The 18,474-nt window shown below is 37.4% G+C and overlaps 2 protein-coding genes and 1 long non-coding RNA gene across 5 annotated transcripts; 1 reads left to right on the top strand and 2 right to left on the bottom strand.

Moving 5' to 3' along the window:
* Window positions 1-99: 99 nt before the first annotated feature.
* On the bottom strand, window positions 100-7,505 carry LOC113675393 (gamma-glutamyl hydrolase-like). The gene is made up of 10 exons (XM_089181348.1): window positions 7,259-7,505; window positions 7,080-7,117; window positions 6,551-6,662; window positions 5,476-5,526; window positions 4,692-4,776; window positions 3,264-3,429; window positions 2,644-2,750; window positions 1,677-1,770; window positions 1,306-1,443; window positions 100-530 (listed from the first exon to the last, which is right to left on the bottom strand). The coding sequence occupies exons 1-10, from the start codon at window positions 7,372-7,374 to the stop codon at window positions 412-414; spliced, it is 1,026 nt and encodes a 341-aa protein (XP_089037474.1). The 5' UTR covers window positions 7,375-7,505; the 3' UTR covers window positions 100-411.
* Window positions 7,506-9,683: 2,178 nt separating this feature from the next.
* Window positions 9,684-13,513, top strand: LOC113675395 (methyltransferase-like protein 27). Its single transcript, XM_089181786.1, has 4 exons — window positions 9,684-9,762; window positions 11,980-12,081; window positions 12,181-12,556; window positions 13,160-13,513. The coding sequence occupies exons 1-4, from the start codon at window positions 9,751-9,753 to the stop codon at window positions 13,327-13,329; spliced, it is 660 nt and encodes a 219-aa protein (XP_089037912.1). The 5' UTR covers window positions 9,684-9,750; the 3' UTR covers window positions 13,330-13,513.
* On the bottom strand, window positions 11,413-18,256 carry LOC149040445 (uncharacterized). Of its 3 annotated transcripts, none has more exons than XR_016179588.1 (4): window positions 18,020-18,160; window positions 16,578-16,631; window positions 16,388-16,458; window positions 11,413-11,693 (listed from the first exon to the last, which is right to left on the bottom strand). It is a non-coding gene; the product is annotated as an uncharacterized LOC149040445 (long non-coding RNA). The 3 variants fall into 3 exon arrangements; XR_016179587.1 differs by lacking the exon at window positions 11,413-11,693 and adding an exon at window positions 15,992-16,219 and having other exon boundaries at window positions 16,562-16,631; window positions 18,020-18,256; XR_016179586.1 differs by lacking the exon at window positions 11,413-11,693 and adding an exon at window positions 15,992-16,219 and having other exon boundaries at window positions 18,020-18,214.
* Window positions 18,257-18,474: the final 218 nt, after the last annotated feature.

Here is an 18,474-nt window from a genome sequence, read left to right as displayed (position 1 = left end):
CAACTGAGATGAATCTTAACGACAAACCTGATGCTCCAGCCCCTCCCACACCTCCCCCCACCTCCCCCCTCGCCGATAGAAACGACCACGAAACGCACGCACGCAGATTTGTTGTTTTTATAGTTTGATTTAAAAGGATAATAAACTTACTTTTACAATAGTCATTTCAGCCATAATTAGGGCATAGAAAGATGAATAATTACAAAAACTAGACCTTTCATAAATTCACATTCCCTGTATGTTGTTAGTATTGTTTCACTAGTGTGGAAAATACAGATAGAAAAAGGTTTTGTTGGCGGTAATTTCCGTTGGCGATCGTGAAAACCTTTACCGCCGTTTGGTTTACTCGCCTGTTGTTCGTTTAAGTGATCTTTTCTATACAGGATTTCTACAGGTCGTCGTTGAGTGACCTTAAAAAAAGTAAGCTTGTATAAAAGGCAAGTAGTCTTGTACAGCAGTTTGTTTGTAGTTATAAATTAAAGAAGCCCTCTCTTCCTCTGCTCTTGAGAATCGATGAGTGCTGAAGCGCGCTGCCGACAACAGAGAGGAATTACTATCATTACAATTATTGTTGTTATAATTAACCTTTTCCCTCCCTAGATTTCATTATTAATAATTTGTCTTGTTCTCTGCCATATGATTCTTATGATGCTAGTTTAGGGAATTTGGTATTGGATCAACTAATCCTCTAATTGATATTTTCTTTATTCTCATCACTTGTCTGCTTGATATTGTGTTGGTAGTGTAAGGAGAAATTCTGTCCTGGTCACCAAAGGGAGTTAAAGGGTTAATAAATAAAGTATCTTCTTCCATGATACTACAAGCTCAGAATAGAACATGTCTAGATCGCAACACTCTCATAAGTTCACTGCTGTTACCAGGATCACTTAAACGAAATTAACCGATCACACTAAAGGAAATAAACAATGATTCCAATTCAATTCAAATTTTAGGCAAAACAAGCAAAATATAACAAAAAGTTCAGGTGTTGTTCATCATTGGTTGTGACATGTTGTGTGACGTGTTGTTTTGACTCTGATCCCCCGTATGTAGGGAAGCATTTTTTCGCCTTGAATCACGTGCTTTGAATAGAAGAGATCGTTGCCTGAGTTTCTGTTATTTTTTCTAGTTCCGTCTCTGCATTTTGATCCACTAGTTTTGTGTAATTTGATTACTGAGATTTTTTTTGGTCAGCGGATCATTATAATAATAATGGCACTGGAATATCATTACAAAAATTATCTGCTATCAGTTACAGCTATTTTTTGTTATGGAAGAGGAACTAAAATCTTTTTCCAAGCTCACCTTTTTGAATTAGGAAATTTGCAAAATACTGGCCTGAAAGAACATCGGACAGCGAGTGATTAATGTCCAGATCTCTGCGCCATTCAAACTGGGATTTAGCCGGGTGCCAGTGGAAAAGGTAGACGGGATAACGCTTACCTGTAAATAATACAATTAGACTCTTGCCATCACCAAAAGTATATGATAAAAGAATTCTTCCTATTTATCTTTTCTATTTGCACAAAAACATTACAAGTAAGAAATTTAGAACTGATAATTTTTTCAGAACAAACTGTAACTTGAAAAGAGTCAACTATTGGAGCGAGGAAGCTAGACGAAGCTTATGATATTTGGGTTTGTTTTTTAAGATTCCTTATACTTTTTGTTCTTACCTTCCATAGTTGAAATAAATTCAACCCCGTTGCGATCTTTGCTGGTTGAAACGATTCTGAAAAAAGCATTTAGACGTCTGTACTTGCCATAATTCTGGCGCGAAAGAACAGAGTAGTATGGGTCAATGTATAATCTGAAACAAGTGAGGGCGTAAAGACTTAATAACCCTTTATACCTTATCATTAGTATGCATATTCTCCTCACTGTTCTCTATACATTTCTTGAGATGCTGACAAGGAGAATTTGTTTTACAATAAACAACTTCTTAAGTTGGTGATCATTTCCTTTATTCTCATGACCTCAATGTTTGATTCAGGGGTTGTACTGTAAGGAGAAATCAGATGCTGGTCACTCTAAGGGGGTTAGATGAAGGGTTAAATCACAAGGCTAAAGTTAACTCTCCCTCTGTTTAGTGGGTGTTGTTCTTTAGCATGGAGGTCCTGTAATGGATGCTAAAACTTCTCGATACTGTTCTTCTCTCTTTTTATTGTCCTTATTTTCGCATCTACAGAATCACCAACACTAAAAAAATTGTTGGAAAGATCTCAAAATTAACAATACGATAATTTTTTAGGTTTAGGGACCGGTTGATATTTTTGTCAGGGGTTGGGGGGGGAAGGATTGGATGATGTCACAATGAAATTTACCTTATTTCCTCATCATAAGGCTGACTGTAATATTCTTATGCTCCTCCTTATTAGCAATTATTGTGCAGTTAATTTTCTATAGTTCCCCAATGTGCTATGTTGCAATTGGCAATAACTGATCCCCGTTCCGTACCCCCTGAAAACCATGTGATCCATCCCAAAATCCCCCTCTAACACCAAGCAAAAAATAAACGGACTGTTCCCTTAAAACTGTCGCAATGAATTGTACCAAAATAGAAATCGATAATATGATGACAATAATAATAATAATAACTTAGATTCCTCCGTCAAGGATAGAAGAAATAAAATTTCATCTAACCTGTAGTGTGATGGCCTTCCTGTGATTGTTGTATGCTGCATTGTTATTCTGTAAGAATTTCACAACGTGTCTTGGAGCAAATTTCCATAGAGAAGTCGTTTTATAATCTGCAAAACGAAAATGATTTGTATCAGTAGAGGGTCACATCTGTGTCTATTTGACAGCTTAAACCGAACTGTGATCTTCCGATTCAAGTGTCCCTTTGCTGCGAATTTAATCTATCGAATGTTTTGATAAAAGGGTGATGGCCTTTACGGCTAATAGTTAAGATTCCTGCCATTTTATGGCTGACTGTAATTTTTTTTGCTGCTTTACGGCCAAAGGTTGACCCCATGAAGAACCTCTTGATAAACTGTACAGTTTGAAGATCCCTGTAACATCGGGCCAATGTCCAGTGCTCAGTCATCCATCTAAACTAAATAGATAATACAAACTAAAATTTCGGAATGTCTTTGGAATTCTTTTCTAAAGATGTTATTGCATCACCTGAATCCATCTTACAGGTAAGCGTTATCCACCAAAACTAAACAAAAACAGTGGCGGTACTGCTATAACAGAGTTGAAATACTAATTGGCTACATGATTGTTAGTATAAATAATAAAACAGATGCATCACCAACTTCTTGGAAGAATTAATTTCAGGCTGACATTTTTTGCATCGACTTCGCTGAAAAACTCGTGGTCAAGTTGCCCCACTCGTAAATCTCTCCCAGCAACCAGCATTGAAAGCAACTCTAAGCCCAGACATTCTCCCCAGATCGGAAAGATATCGCCTTTATCATTGGCCTGCAATGGGGAAAAGAAATCTGTGTGTAACGATATTGGAATGACATTTTTTCTGAAATGACAGCGGAATTGAATTTCCTGTTAGGGTTGGCATGTCTACCTCTGTCCTGAAGTACTTTGTAATAAAATCGTTGCTCTTTGTAAAAATATTTGTTATACTTTGTAATAAAAAGCTGTTCACTTTCTGAGAGGGTCTCCATGGAGTTCATCGTTAGCCGTGAAACGGTCATAAAATCTAAACGTTATGCGTAAAAACTGATAAATTTTAACTGTTAGTCGTGAGAAAAGTTAACCGTAAAAATATTTTACTCTCTTATAATGTGTCATTTTGTGTCATTTTGTGATAACCGTTAGTCATTAAAATGCCACAATTTAAACCACTACCGTAAAACCCATCAGCCAATTGGGATCCTTTTGCAATTAACTTGGTACAGATGGTCGGAGAGCGAGTAGATCCAAAAATATCATCATCAGTAACGACAGAAAAAGATAATAATAATAATTTTATCGTTATTAATTAGATGATGTATTTTAGGCAATTGTGCACAATCTAGTTTTTTTTCATAATGATAAATTTGGATCGTATATTTTAATCATTAGATGACAATAATAATAGTGATGAATATAATAATAATGATAATAATAATAACAATAATATTAATAATAACAGCAATATAATAGTATTAATTTAGTACTGAGAGAGTTTGCTTTAAGATGAATTTGGGTAGATTCCAACAAAAGTGCCTAAATATAAATCATAGGCTGCCATTCTTGGTGGTTCAGGGACACAATTTAGTTCTTTAATTGACAGTTTATTTGCGTTTTCACAAAGTAGCATTTTTTTGTTCATTCCATTCAGCTTGGTGATGATAAATGGCTGCATTTCACTGACATATCTTTAAGGCTTCTTCCTTCCAAAAACTACTGCTTGATAAATTTTATAAATAACTAATCACTCTCACTGAAGGAGATTAGGGTACCTAAACTGATCTACAAGTGACATACTTCAGTGCGAGTTAGTGGAAGAATTGTGGAAGTTTACTGAATAAAGAGGGTAAGTTTCTGAAGAAACTTTGGTGCTGCGTCGGTGGGAGAGTATAACAGGGTAATTTAGTATTATCAGCTGAGTTAATAACGTAAATTGGCTACCGTAAAGAGTTGAAAAGCTCTTAAACTCTTTACGATGGCCGATTTACGCTATCAACTCAGTTGATAACACTAAATCACCGTAGAAGTTAATTTATTTGGTTTTGAAACTTTACCTTCATTGCCAGCTCTAATATCTGTTTCCCTACTCGTGTGTAGTTTGTGTGGTGTAATAACCTATGACCTCCGGGATATATGGCACTAAAATACGTAAAAGTCATAGACAAGGAAAAGTAGCGAAAGTAAAATAAGTCGAGAATGAGGAACAAATGAAATGTATGATGAGAAGTGGCCCGGTGAAGGGGGGGTGAGCGGGAATGAGGCAGTATAGGTTCGTAGCGCAATAGCAAGGGTTTTTCAAAGGGAGGTATCCCAGGTATGAATTTCCGAGTGTCTTACATGAGGTGGCTTATAACGCGGGTCTATATTGTGTATCAGAGGACTGATATTTAAGCAGTGAGAGGGACCAGCAAATAGGGCATCTGACACCGGAGAAAAGTCGCGCCACAAAGACCCTTAGGATTTTCACGTTTTTGCAAATCTGATTCATAAAACGTGAATTTTGTAGACCTCAAAATAATAAAACTATAATGATAAAAACCCTAATTATTTCAGAAAGTGGCGCAAGCTGTAAGCAGACCCTCCCCCCTTCTCTTAATTTCGCCTACGCCCTTGAAACAAGCGAGAGCGAACATTGTGAGAAATGATAGTCTTAATCGACGTTTACACCATACCACGTTTCCGGTCTTTCTATTCTAACCGTAAAGAATTATTTATTAATTATTAATAATTAATTAATTATTAATAATTAATTATTATTAACCGTAAAGAATACCTTAATAGTAAAGAATTTTGCCGGTTCCATCTTTTGAGGTCGGCTTTGACTGTCGTTCTACTTACCCATTAATTGAATAAAATAATTTTTCAATTTCTTTAGCAGTGGAGTTAATGCTGCAGGATGTTGATTTAAGGGTTAAGAATCATACATTTACAACAAATCGCTGGGAATGTTATAAAGACTACAGAAAGTCTCCCCGGTTAAGCATACTGACGTGTAACGCCCCTGAACAAGCCGACAACACGACCACAAGAAAATCAAACATGGAAACCTCTGTGAATTTAAAGAGATGTTGTCGGTTTTGTAGGGAGAAAGCTTTGAGAAAGGTTTCCATATTCTTTTCCCAACTCCTCCATTTTTTTTTTTTTTTGCACAATAGCAACCATGGCCTTCAGGGGAAATTATTTCATGGGCTCATGGTTCATGGGCTCATGGTTCATGGACTCATAATAAATGGGTATAAGTAAAAGATAAAGTTTGCATTTGAGCCAAGAGTCCTATCCAGCTGTAATTTATTCCAGTTTTTTTTTAAATATAAAACGTTCACAAGGAACGCTTCTTTCCCTATAGGGTCATGTTCCAGAATATTCCGGAATGTTCCGTTATTTATCATGTTATGCGTAGCCATGCTGCTACTGATTTAAAAAAAGCATTTTATCTAATCATATAGAATGTTCTATCTATATAAGTGGAGCTCATATCGTAATGAAACGTAAAAACACTATACACACAGGGAAACGGTATGACAATAAGTTTCGCCATTTAGTAGCGGCCTCGAAAGGCACTTGGCCAAACAGGCCTACCTTTTCGTAAGTAATCTGAGGGAGACTTATGAAAACGTCCATGAATAACTGCTATATCTGAAATAATCTTAAAAAAATAAACAGTTCGGAGCGTATCGTATTAAGACCCCTTCGGGGGATTCCTCTTATTGCTTTTCAGCATTTCCTTCCTTCGTGTTCGAAAGGATCTCTCGATTCCTTGCATGACCTCGGTTACAATCAGGTTACCCTGATAATTCGCCGGTATCCATTTATACTCCCGGGTGGAGAGAGGCAAGTTATGTCAAGTTAAGTCACATCTTTAAGAGGTTGAGCCAATACATGATTCCAAGAGGGCCAGATTTATAAAGGATACAAAATAGGCACCATTCTCCCTCCTGCAGACTCGATAAACTTGGCGTAAGTGGCTGCAATTAATTGACTTCCGAATTTCGTCACACTTCCATCCGTTTCTTGAGCGAGCACGCCTTTAGTGAAACAGAAATAGGAAACAATAATAATTGAACGACCTTTTCATTGTCCTTTTGTCAATCTGCGCTCGTGGCGTAATCAAGCGTTATGCTCGAGCTTATAGGTGTTTCCCCTTCCTTTGTCTTATAAGACGGTGCTCGCTGTTTATTTCTATTTTTCCTAAGAAAACATCGCGCATAGTATTGATAAGAGTGTCTTTCAGAGGCGTTTTATTCATTAATTCTTAAGGCCAAATCGCAGTTCTTACTTTCGTTTCTAAAGCAAGAGAAGAATATAATTGTAGTTTCACCGTATGACCAAACAAGTCTTGGCAAGACAGCCAAACTACAATAATAATAACAGACCTTTTCATATGACGACAACCCTTTCACTGGCATATTATTATTTTTCAAAAAGTTTGCTTACTCACTTACCAATAATTGGACAACAGTTGACTGTCTTCTCGTCATTTCTGTGATTTAGGATCGGAAATAGGTTAGAAGGTTGTATAGGAGCCGGAAATGAATATATAAAAAAAATCGAGAGAAATGCTCGAAAACGTTAAAAGACGAAGGAGAAATTTGCGTCAAATCAAGATTTTTAAATACTGAACCTGCTTTTTCCTTGTTTGTGGTTAGAGAACGCTGCGAATGTTTCAAATTCCACGGCTAAAGAAATCTGCGCCACCATAAGCAAAAATGCAATTTTCGTTATTTTTTCTTCTTTCATATTTCCTTCTTTCTGACTGTCTTTAATCAAAATCCTAATTCGCCTTCGAGGTGGTCAGTATTTAGTTTGGCGTTAGCTTACTGACCCCAGGCAAACTTCTTAACCCCATTTGGTGGCACACCTATGAAAAAGAGATCCAATAGAACTTTTTGGCCTTTTTATGGCCAATCCGCGTAGCGAGTACACCTGTCTCGCGGGTGTTCTGACCCCGAGTATCACAAGAGTGTCATTTTTAACAAATTAAATATGATTTTACAACAGGGTAGTTTCTTAATGACTAAAAAGACCTGCGGGTTGCACATCACAAACTGTTGGTTCTAAAGATAATATGAGGGACCGATCACGAATTTTCATTTTTGCGAATGTTTCTTTCTGCTGAAAATTATTTCTTCTACGAACAAAACAAAATTGTCAAGAATAACAATATCGGGGAACAATTGGAACTTTTTTTTTTTCGGCTGGCAAGATTTTTTTCCGTTACAGAAAAGAATTAGGTTCATACTGCATTGTGGGTAACAACCACAACTGTGGGTACATTTTCTTGAATTTTCATCGACTTTAATTAGGATTATACAATTTATACTGAGAGGGAAATTTTTACTTTGCCAGATGTGGTATTATCTTCTGAAATTTTCCTCGCTTTCCGTAGTTAAAGACCAATATAGCAAAGTTCCAACTGAACGCAGAGTATTCGACTTGTTCACGGTTGATTAACCCTTACTATCAAGTAATGATAGTCGTGCTGTTTCTGTCACGAAAGATAAAATGGGCTTATGAATACTAACGAACATCACTTAATGATGATGTTTGCCCGGCTGAAAGAGGACGTAATCTCGCTGCACTCTTTGTTGCCCTTTCAAAATCTCAGTTACATCTTCTCACGTTCAAATTTTGAACGGTCGAACTTGTATTAAGCAGTCACCCTATGTAAGGCAGTCGGTTTTCAAATTCTCGAGATTCTTCCCCTCTAATTACTGTAATTTTCATTCTTATCAACCCTTTAACTCCCAGATCAAATTTGTAATTCCTCTTATTATCAACCATACAATTCTTATAATATTAGTTCAGAGAATTTAGCATTGGATCGACTACTTAGCCCCAAATTGATCTTTTTCTTTCTTCTCATCACTTATTTGCTTAATATTGTATAGATATTGTAAGGAGAAATTCTGTCTTGGTCACTCATGGGAGTTTAAGGATTAAGTGGTCGTAGTCACCCTTGACTGAGTCCCAATGGCCTGCTTGTATCGTTCTCCACCTGTATTGAACGGTCATTAAAGCGGAACTACTCGAATAAATTCGAAACTAGGAAGAATCTTTCGAGTAAAATTTAATCCTCGTTTAGTATTTTTGAGCGAGTTCATGAGCATTAAGTGGTCAATTATGGCATAATATGTCGTTTTTATCGTTTTTAACAATACCTTTATTCTGTGAACTGTATCAGTCATCCCGCCATTCCCCGTGGGTGCACGTGCCGCTAGTACAGTTTAACCTGTATTAAAATACAAGTTCGACTGTATTTTTTAAAAGCTTAAGCAGAAATTGCTACTCGACTTTTCTACTAAATATGTAGTGAATCGATCACAACTTTCTTCTCTCTTTCCTCTCTTTCTTACAATTGATCCAACAAATTATTGGATTTGTGGCCGCCCAGTCATTTGGAGCTTGGATTTTTCGCCTCTCGGATCGGGCGCGTGCCGCCTTGGGCTTCTCTTATGCGGTGAACCTTGAAATGGAGAACTCGCTAAAATTGGTTATTTTCAACATAGAAAGCTGTCAGATAACAAGCAACGCACTGCGAAAGTAAGGTGAGGTATTTTCATTGAGAATTTGACTGTATTTTTTTATTCCTAAGAGCAGTCGTAAATTTTCCCATAAAAACTCTTATAATTTCGCCATGACTCGTATTTCGCAGGATGGTCTTCTCACAGCTGAAGCTTGGGCCATCTGTGGATCTACCGGCCAGCGTGCCAAAAGGTCAAAGCCTTGACTTGTCTCGTTGGCACTTAACGATAGCTACACATTTACTTGACTTTGAGATCCGGCGATGTGGAAACATCGTACATTTCTTTCGCTAATTTTTGTGTTGAAAATAATTGATGTCAATCTCTTAAAGCTATAATAGCAGAAATTACGCCAAAAATTCTAACTCAAATAGTCGTTAAAAGGATAGACATGCGAGAATTGTGGTTAATTCGTGAAATTGACATCACCGAAAAAGGATGATATCCAAATCAAGATGCCTTACCCCCACCCATCTCCTGCTATATTTTAATCTTCACCCTCCCATCCCTGAAATAAACCTGACGGTGAAATCAATATCAGGTTATCGTTGCTCTGGTTAAACGTGGTGTTATGAAGTAAGATCAAATATAAATGGCGAGTAAGGTAAGAAAGCCCATTTTTTTCCTTTGTTCTTGAAGAGTGAATCTGGGGTTTAATTAGTCGATTCGTGTCGAACTGAATCGATGCAAGCCAGTTGCTTCAGATGAAATATTTACCTCAGCCAAAAATTCGACATCTATACCCATTTAATTACATCAGTCACAATCATTCAAGCTCTCCCCAAGGTCAATTAAAAACTCCCGTGCAAAGCCTGGTTCTCTTTTGACGAAAGAAGCCTAGGCGATCGGTGAGGATTACCAGCGTTTTCGCTGTCGTCCGGTATGATAATAATTTTGCCGGTATGATATTGCTGAAATGTCACGCACATGACAATACCCAGATTAACCGAGCATGACCCTGGGATACTACAAACGAATTTTATGTTATGTAGCCAGTCGGCCGTAAGTTTTATACCTAATTTTAATAGCTATGACCTCCAGGTATAATAGCCACTTGATAAAAGAGGAGGCTTTTTCGTCTGTACTATGAAACAGCATTGCGTGAACCAGCTTTGAAAGAATGTCAGCGAGATCGTCACCCGTTGTATGCTTGCGTGACAGTGAATATGATTACGTTGCGTAATGTATAAAATGTCACAGAAAATAGCGAATGACTGTTACGGCGCTGACGGATTAGAGGGGTGGTTTGGTGTCATGAGTACATATATTCTGATATGGAATAGTCTTACGTCGATGAAATGATCCAGTATCAAATCCAATAGCGCGGTGAATGGTCTACTTTGGAATGCGTGACAAGTCTATTTGATGTTTTTCGCAGTGGGGCAAGGTCTCAAATAAACTGAGGGACCAGTCACTATTCGTCCCCTTCAGGGAGGAGGGGCGGAGTTAGAGATTTTTTGGGGGGCTGGGGGAGTCACATGATTGCCTATAAAGTCTAAAAGGGGGGACTAAGGGAAACTGACCGCCCATTAGGAGGATCATTAGCACACTACAGAGCCTATAAGGTGGGGGAGGGGGTGGGGGAGTGGGGTGAATTGGTTAATTTTATCTCGACGTAACCAGCCGGTCCCTAAATGCCCGTTAGTCAGGAATGATATTCACCGAATTCCTCAAGAATACCTTTTCCTCTCATTGGCAGATCATAAAATCACTTAGTTATGAGAACTTGGTGCTTGATCAAAATAGCAGCTTTAACCTGATAAGTTTGTATATTCTCATTTCCTGTTTGCTGAATAATGTATGGATATTATAGGGAGAATTTTCATGTTAATCTTCTGGGAGTTAAAGGGTTAATTTAGAATCTTGCATTGTTGGTGATGACAACCACTCAAATGAGAATATTCAGTTTTATGTCTCTTGTTAAACCTTTCACTTTCAAATTTTCATAAGTAATTCTCTTTACTATCTGTCATACAATTCTTATAATGTTAGTTCTGAGAATTTGGTGTTGGATCAACTTTCAATCTCCAAATTGTTGTTTAACTTTCTTCTCGTCACTTTTCTGCTTGATATTGTATTGATATTGAAAGGAGAAATTCTGTCTTGATCACTTGTGGGAGTTTTTTTCTTTTTTCCCAACTGCCTATAGGAAGTTAATCTTTTTTTTCCCGTTTGAGAGGTGACCGTGTTCCTTTTGGACTGTTTTCTGTGAATCTCTGGGTTCTTAACATTCCAAAATTAAACAAGTGGAGTGGTACAATTGTCCATGTGTATTTCACCATGGGGTATAATACAAGTGGAACAGAAGAATACATGGCATTTCAGTTTCTCCGTAAAGCTATAATGGCAAAGCCCCACTCCCTGACATTTCCCTAAGAGATAGGTCGATTTTCCGCAATCTAAGAAAGAAAGTCCCTCGGTCACTTCTCTGAGTCACCCAGTTCTTGCTACTACTCCGCAGCTGCTCCGCTCGTATTCAAATTGGAGGACTTGCCGTTTGAATTCAGCGCGCAAAATCCCGCCAGCTACCCTCACCTGTGTAACATGGCATGATTAGAATCGTATCATGTTAGTAAGGACTGAGAAGGCTTTTCATGACGACCAACATCTGTTTACTTTGAGGAGGTCAGAAACCAAGAGAGAGCTTTGTAAGCCCCTATGGTCATTCTAGTCTGTACACTAATTTTACCAGTTTACAGTTTTGTAAATACATTACAACTACAATTGTAAAATACGTTACGAATATCGTGAGACCCCATAGGGCGAAAAGAGATGACCCTTGCAGCCTACCCCATTAAAATTGTTATCATCTTATCTTTAGATTTTCAAGTACTATCATGATCAACTCTGGCTATTTACAAATGAATCTTCGCTCAACGAAGTCATCCGACTGTTCGACGAATGGGCAGAACAATATGATCAGGTAACACGGAGCGTTGATCATTAGACAGGGAACTGGTGGTACAATAAAAAAAAAACATGTCGCTAGCGTCACATTATTTTTTTGTTTTATTTCATTCAGATCATGCAGGAACCCGAATACAGCGTACCTCGGCCGTTTGTCAGGCACTTCGACGCTACAGTGTGCAATCTGTTTCCAGATGTCGACAAGAAAAGTTTTAAAGTTCTTGACGTGGCGGCTGGAACAGGACTGTTGGGTTTAGAATTAAACAAACTTGGATATACTTATATTGACGCCCTTGACATGTCGCAAGAAATGCTAAACAGAGCTAAAAACAAGAAAGTTTACACCAAACTCATCTGCACTGCCGTAAATGATCAGCAGATAAACGGTATCGAGACCGCGGAGTATGATGCACTGACATGCAGCTCTGCAGTATGTGCTGGGCAAGTTCAACCCAGTGCTTTTAGCGAGATGCTAATGATGGTGAAGCCTGGTAAGGAAGGATAAAGATTCCTCCCCATTCCTCCGCTCGTTCTTTGTAGCTTCTCTACATCTTAAATAAGTGATGTGATCCCAGTGTGTAGCGAGGATTTTTATCTAAAGAAACTGTAGTGCTGCGTCGGTGGTGGATTATAACAAGATACGATCGTTTATCAACTGAGTAAACCATATAAATTGGACACCGTAAAGAGTTTCTAAGGTGGCGTTCAGAGCGTTGGCCCTTCCCTTTCCCTCTGACGAAGGGCCAACGCTCGTAATGTCAACTTAGAAACTCTTAACGGTGTCCGATTTATATTATCAACTCAATTGATTAAAAAAAATTATCTTGCCTACCCTACTGTTTAATCAACACCCACGCTGTGTTTTATCAAAGGCGATCTTTTCCATGTCGTGTAGATTCTTCGGGTGCGCGCATTTTTGAATTAGGACGTTCGTTTGACTATTGTATTTAGAAAAGGTGAGGGAAAGAGGCTTCCTAACTCCCCTTAGCCACGCCCCTTGGTCCAATCAACACGGCAACAATGGAGTTGCAAGAAAACGACATCTCTAATACCCAGCTGTTTTCGGCGAAATAACTTTTTGTTACGTTTTGCAGGTGGCTTATTGTGCTTCAATATAAGCTTCTTGGAAGAGAGGAATTACATACAAAAGTTTAAAGAGCTGGAAGAAGCTGGACGATGGAGGCTTTTAAACAAGGAAAAGATTCCTTTTCTACTGGAGAAGCAGTTAGAGGAGTGCTATTTATACATTTATAAACGCCAGTAAATAAGTTCTCTATTGATATCCTGCGTAGCAAGGGAATCAATAGGGTATAAGTAGGGCATTTAGCTTAAATGGAGGCCTGCGTTTTACCATAATCTGCAATCTATGTCATTTCTTGCCATATTTAGCAATCCTTGTTCTTATCGCCTTATTTCCACCTCGTTGGTTTTTTCTAGCCTGGAAACAAATTCAAAAATAATTAAAGTTATCCGTATTGCAGTGACTCATTTAAACCACCTCTCTCCATATGTTAGTCAAGTCGCCTGGTAAAAAGTCAACGCACAAATATATTTTTGGTCTTACTACTGTTAAATGTTAAATGCAATCGAAAGTGACGGTTTTCTGTGGAGAGCCTCGAGGCGATTAAAAACCTTGTTTCTGGCGCACAGCTGTTTTCAAACGAGGCGCTCATTTTTTAGAACCAACATGTTTACCTAACACGAGGATCCTTCTTTGCAAAAGCGCCGAATTCGTGTAACTGTGTTGATGATACAAGATATACTGATCAAAGCAATGATTTCTAGTTTTTGCAAGAGCATGTATTTTATTTATTTTCCTTTTTTTAATCAAACGCGTGGCAAGATGAGGGTGCGATATTTTTTTCACTCACAAGTCTCACAAATAAGAAGGTGCGAGTTTTTTTAATTTATCTTTTGAAAATAAAGCAGGTCTTGCTTAAAATTAAGTCTCTCCCATTAAAAACTATCAGAGTTTTACAGCGGATTCTAACAATCTGTGTTAAATTAAGGAGCTATCAACAGCTTCTCCAAATTTTCACAGAGAGCAGGCGCTGGCGCACAGCTGTTTTCTAATGAGGCGCTCACTTTCTAGAACCCACATGTCTACCTAAGAAGAGGATTCCTTTTTTACAAAATCACAGAATTCTTGCAACGATGTTGATGGCACAATATGTACTGATGGAGGAAATTATCTCTAGTTTTTGAGAGAACATCTATTTTGAGTTATTCTCGTTTTCAATCAAAAGCGTGGTCATTGTTAATCGTTTAACAAAGCCTGCTGTAATCTAAGCTGATCCACTTTTCTTGATACGAACGGTTATCTTAATTCTAACTCCTGCTTGATTAATTTTTTTTCCATAATAAAAATATTTCTTTCGATAGCTAATTACTCATCACCTAACTGCTCCCAATCAAAAACATGCAGAGTTAAATCGAAGATTACAATAAAAAAATTCACGTATGGTACAACTCGATAATCTACCACATCTTTGTTTTACGCATCTTAAGCTCGTCAATAACGATTCCATCTCTAAAACGCGACAAATTGGAACGCTACACATGTTTCACTATTTTACATTCATAAATATTGTGTCTAATTCGACTGAGAAATGTGACTGAAATAAACGCCATTTTTGACTTAATGCGTTATCGGAATAGCTTTACACATTCTTGTAATTTGTTTTAGTAGAATGTGCAAATATCATCGAATAACATTCCGCGAAAGCAGGTTTAATGGTCATGGACACCAAATGACAAAAGGAAGGAAGGGTGAAGCAACCACATTCAGTGTAGGCCCACCCTTCAGAGTGGGAAAATAATTTGAATACAAATGATCTTTTAAAATGAAATCATGTCATCTGTTCCTTTGATTTACTCTTCCTCGTTGGAAAATTATTCAATCAATTTTCCGATAAATTTTTGTTGTCATTTAAAACCAGCTTTGTTTAGAGTCAGCCTGGTTTAGAGTCGTATCATTTCTAGGTGAGGTGATAAAAAATCGGGCACCTGGAAATTGAAATTATGAGTGAGGATGCATTTTTTAAAAAAAGTTCCGAGCTATGCTGAAAAAGTAGAAATGGTCAATTCTCGTTCAATAGTAAATACCTTTCCGTGCTTTGAAAATGAATCCTTGAAACAATTTAGCTATATTTGTTTACGGCAATACAAGTTCATTTTATTCGGTTTCAGCCTCTAGTATTCAATTCAGCCTCCAGAGTCTCAACGCTACACAACAAGGTTTCAATATTTTCACTGAATTAAGCCAACTGGTCTTATTCAAAGAAAAAGAGGTCTAGAAAGGATCCTCAAAAAAGTTGATATTGAATTTGGCTTCAGCCAAAAAGAGGTGACAATATTATCATTGAATCGAGTAAAAACACCATTGCTTAAAAATAACAGGCGCATTAAATTTATAGGAGCCTAAAAAAGAACAAAACAATAGATAAAGATTTACAAATGATTTAAATAATTCGAGAATTTTCAATGTGAGTTTGGTGTTAGCCCCAGAGATAAAGACTTTTCACATTCGGGTTCCAATTGTTTGGCTGATTAAAGCTAAATTAAGAGGTTTCTATTTTTCAATTAAAAAAAATGAAATACTTAGTGGAAATTTAAGCTTATCGCACATATACGAAGAAATTCTGCTAACAATTTGAGTCGGAATACATTCTTGGGATTTCGTTTGTTCGTAGGACACAAGACTATTATCAGTCTTAGCTCTCTTAGCTTTTCTCGTATTGCATTTTCTCGATTTATGTCAAAGGGGATAACCGAGCTAATTCTGACTATCAACATATTCTTGAAATTAACGAGCATTCGACCAGCTAAACCGTTGCTATAGTAATTTCAACCATAAGATGACTGATCATAACATGGACCAAAGCGCTGGGTATTTCTTTGACACCAGTGTTTTAATATCAAAGAGACAAAATTGTAGTCTGATTTATTAAAAACAACCTTAGTCTCACGACCACTGAAAACCAATTAAAACGTGATAGAGATATCTAAGGAAACAAAAATAAAAGAAACATGACTGTTTTTCTTCGTTTGTAGGTTTTCTTCTGCTGTCTTACATTTGAAATTTTCAGACGTTCGTTTAATCAAGGTGTAATCGTTTAATGCAGACCAACCCAACGTAATTGGCAGATCGTTAACTGTGAATGAGGGAAACAAAATATGTTATTTTTTTCAATTCGAATAAGTTCATAAATCCTTTATAACACAGAACAGGGATTGCCGGGCTCACTCTGATTAATACAACTTTAAAAATAAAAAAAATAATAAAAGTTAAAAAAAATTAAAAAATGAACTAAATTTCTAACCTCGTTGGAAGTTATTCTGTTGTGCTGTCTTCCTTTGAGTTTCTTCAGTTCGTGTAACACGCGTAAGTAAGCTATAGATTGAAAATAATTGCTGAATAGATGGTTTGATGTTGAAAATTGATCAGACAAACAGGTTCTGATAAGTGACATTGTAACAAATAATGGACAACCAACCTTTTTAGATGTTAACCTTTTTCTTTCCTTCAATTTAACTGCTTATTTTCATCCTGCGCTTGCTACTGTCCTACAAAGAAGAAAAATGAGGAATTTGCAAAAATTACATGCATAGAGCCTGTTTTTTCGGTTGAGAACTATTTGTAATCGAAAGAAAAAGGAAAAACTAGGTTGAATCCCTCATTTCTAACAGTGATAGTCTTGTTTAACCTTCTAACCCCTAAGAGTGACCAGCATCTAATTTCTCCTTACAAGATCACCCCTGAATCAAACATTAAGGTCATGAGAATAAGGAAAATAATCACCAGCCTGAAAAGCTCTTGATTGTTAAACAAATTCTCCTTGTCAACACCTTGGGAAATGAATAGAATACAGTATAGAGAATATGCAAACTGATGTTAGGGTGTAAAGGGATTAATGAAGTAAGATAGATGGCGTTCTTCGAAAGACTGTCAGTTAAGGTGCGGGTCTGATACTGTGAGGCACATCCTCAACCCTTTCCACCCTAATATCAGTGTGCATATTTTCCATAATGTTCTCTATACAATCCCTAAGGAGCTGATTAGGAGAATTTGTTTGAGCTTCTCTAGTAAGTGACCATTTCCTGTATTCTCATGATCTTACTGCATGATTCAGGGGTGATATTGTAAGGAGGAATTAGATGCTAGCCACTCGTAGAGGTTAAAGGGTTAAGACAGGTGGAATAAAGATACGCGAGATAGAGGTCATCCCTTTGTAAGAGATGGACATGTTTAGCTGCTATGGCATAAAATTACAATGATTATTGCCACACGCTCAGGATTGGGAGACAACAAGAAGCTATACAATCCTGTCTGGAAATGGGAATAAGGCCCCCAATGTCCACTCGAGAAAAATGGCTCTAGCTTCTATACAAGAGGCGGGCGAAATAAAAAAAGGACAATTAAACTGCAGCAAGTTAATGTTAAAACACCATCAGCATATATATTAACCCCTTGCACCCTAACATCAATATGCAAACTCTCCAAACTATACTCTATACATTTTCAAAGACGCTGAAAAGGAGAATTTGTTGAACAATTAAGAGCTTCTTTAGTTGGTGATCAATTCCTACATTCTTGTGACCTAAATGTGTGATTCGGGGACAATTGTGTAAAGGAGAAATTAGGGGCTTATCACTCTCAGGGGTTGATAGGTTTAACTGCATACAGTATTAAAAGAAGCACACTGATAAAAATAGATATACCAGTAAATAAAACGAACGGACGATACCTCAACTATAAACTGCGAAGTTTTCGATTTTTCCTTACAAGTCCCGTGATTCAATAAAAGCTGTCATGGCGGCCACAAGTGAGGATGTGTCTCACTCTTAAAAGTGTACAAAATGTTCTTCCTTTAACATTTGACTCCGTTATTAAATTTCAAGAGCACTTAAACTGTGTTTCTTTACATTAAGGAATTTATTCGTAGGTAACTTACCGCGAGGAGTTTCGTGATAAAACGACATCCATAAATCCACGAGGTCGAATTTAAACCACAGCCTTGCTTCGCCAACTTCAAAGAAACGCAAGTCTGCCTTGAATGAACTGACGGAATTCAAGGTACTAACGTTGAACTGACTTGTTTCTTGCCCCAAAATAGCTGCAAAAGACGCTGAAATTTCTTGTAGTTCGCAAGCTTTAACCACGTGCAAGACTGGTCGCAAACATGAATATTAATTTCTTAAAAAATCATTTGTATTCAAATGATTTTTCCCACCCGGAAAGGAGGGCCGGCACTGAGTGTGGTTATTTTACCCTTTCTTCTGTCGTTTGGTGTCCGTGACCATTAAACCTGCTCTCACGGAATATTATTCAATGATGTTTGTACAGTGTACTAAAACAGATTACAAGAATGTGTAAAGCTATTCCGTTAACGCATTAAATCAAAATGGC

The sequence above is a fragment of the Pocillopora damicornis genome, chromosome 9 (genome assembly GCF_964200805.1).
Source record: "Pocillopora damicornis chromosome 9, jaPocDami1.2, whole genome shotgun sequence".
NCBI classification, from domain to species: domain Eukaryota; kingdom Metazoa; phylum Cnidaria; class Anthozoa; order Scleractinia; family Pocilloporidae; genus Pocillopora; species Pocillopora damicornis.
The sequence above is the reverse complement of the archived record's forward strand: the minus strand, read 5'-3'. Positions and strand labels throughout refer to the sequence as shown.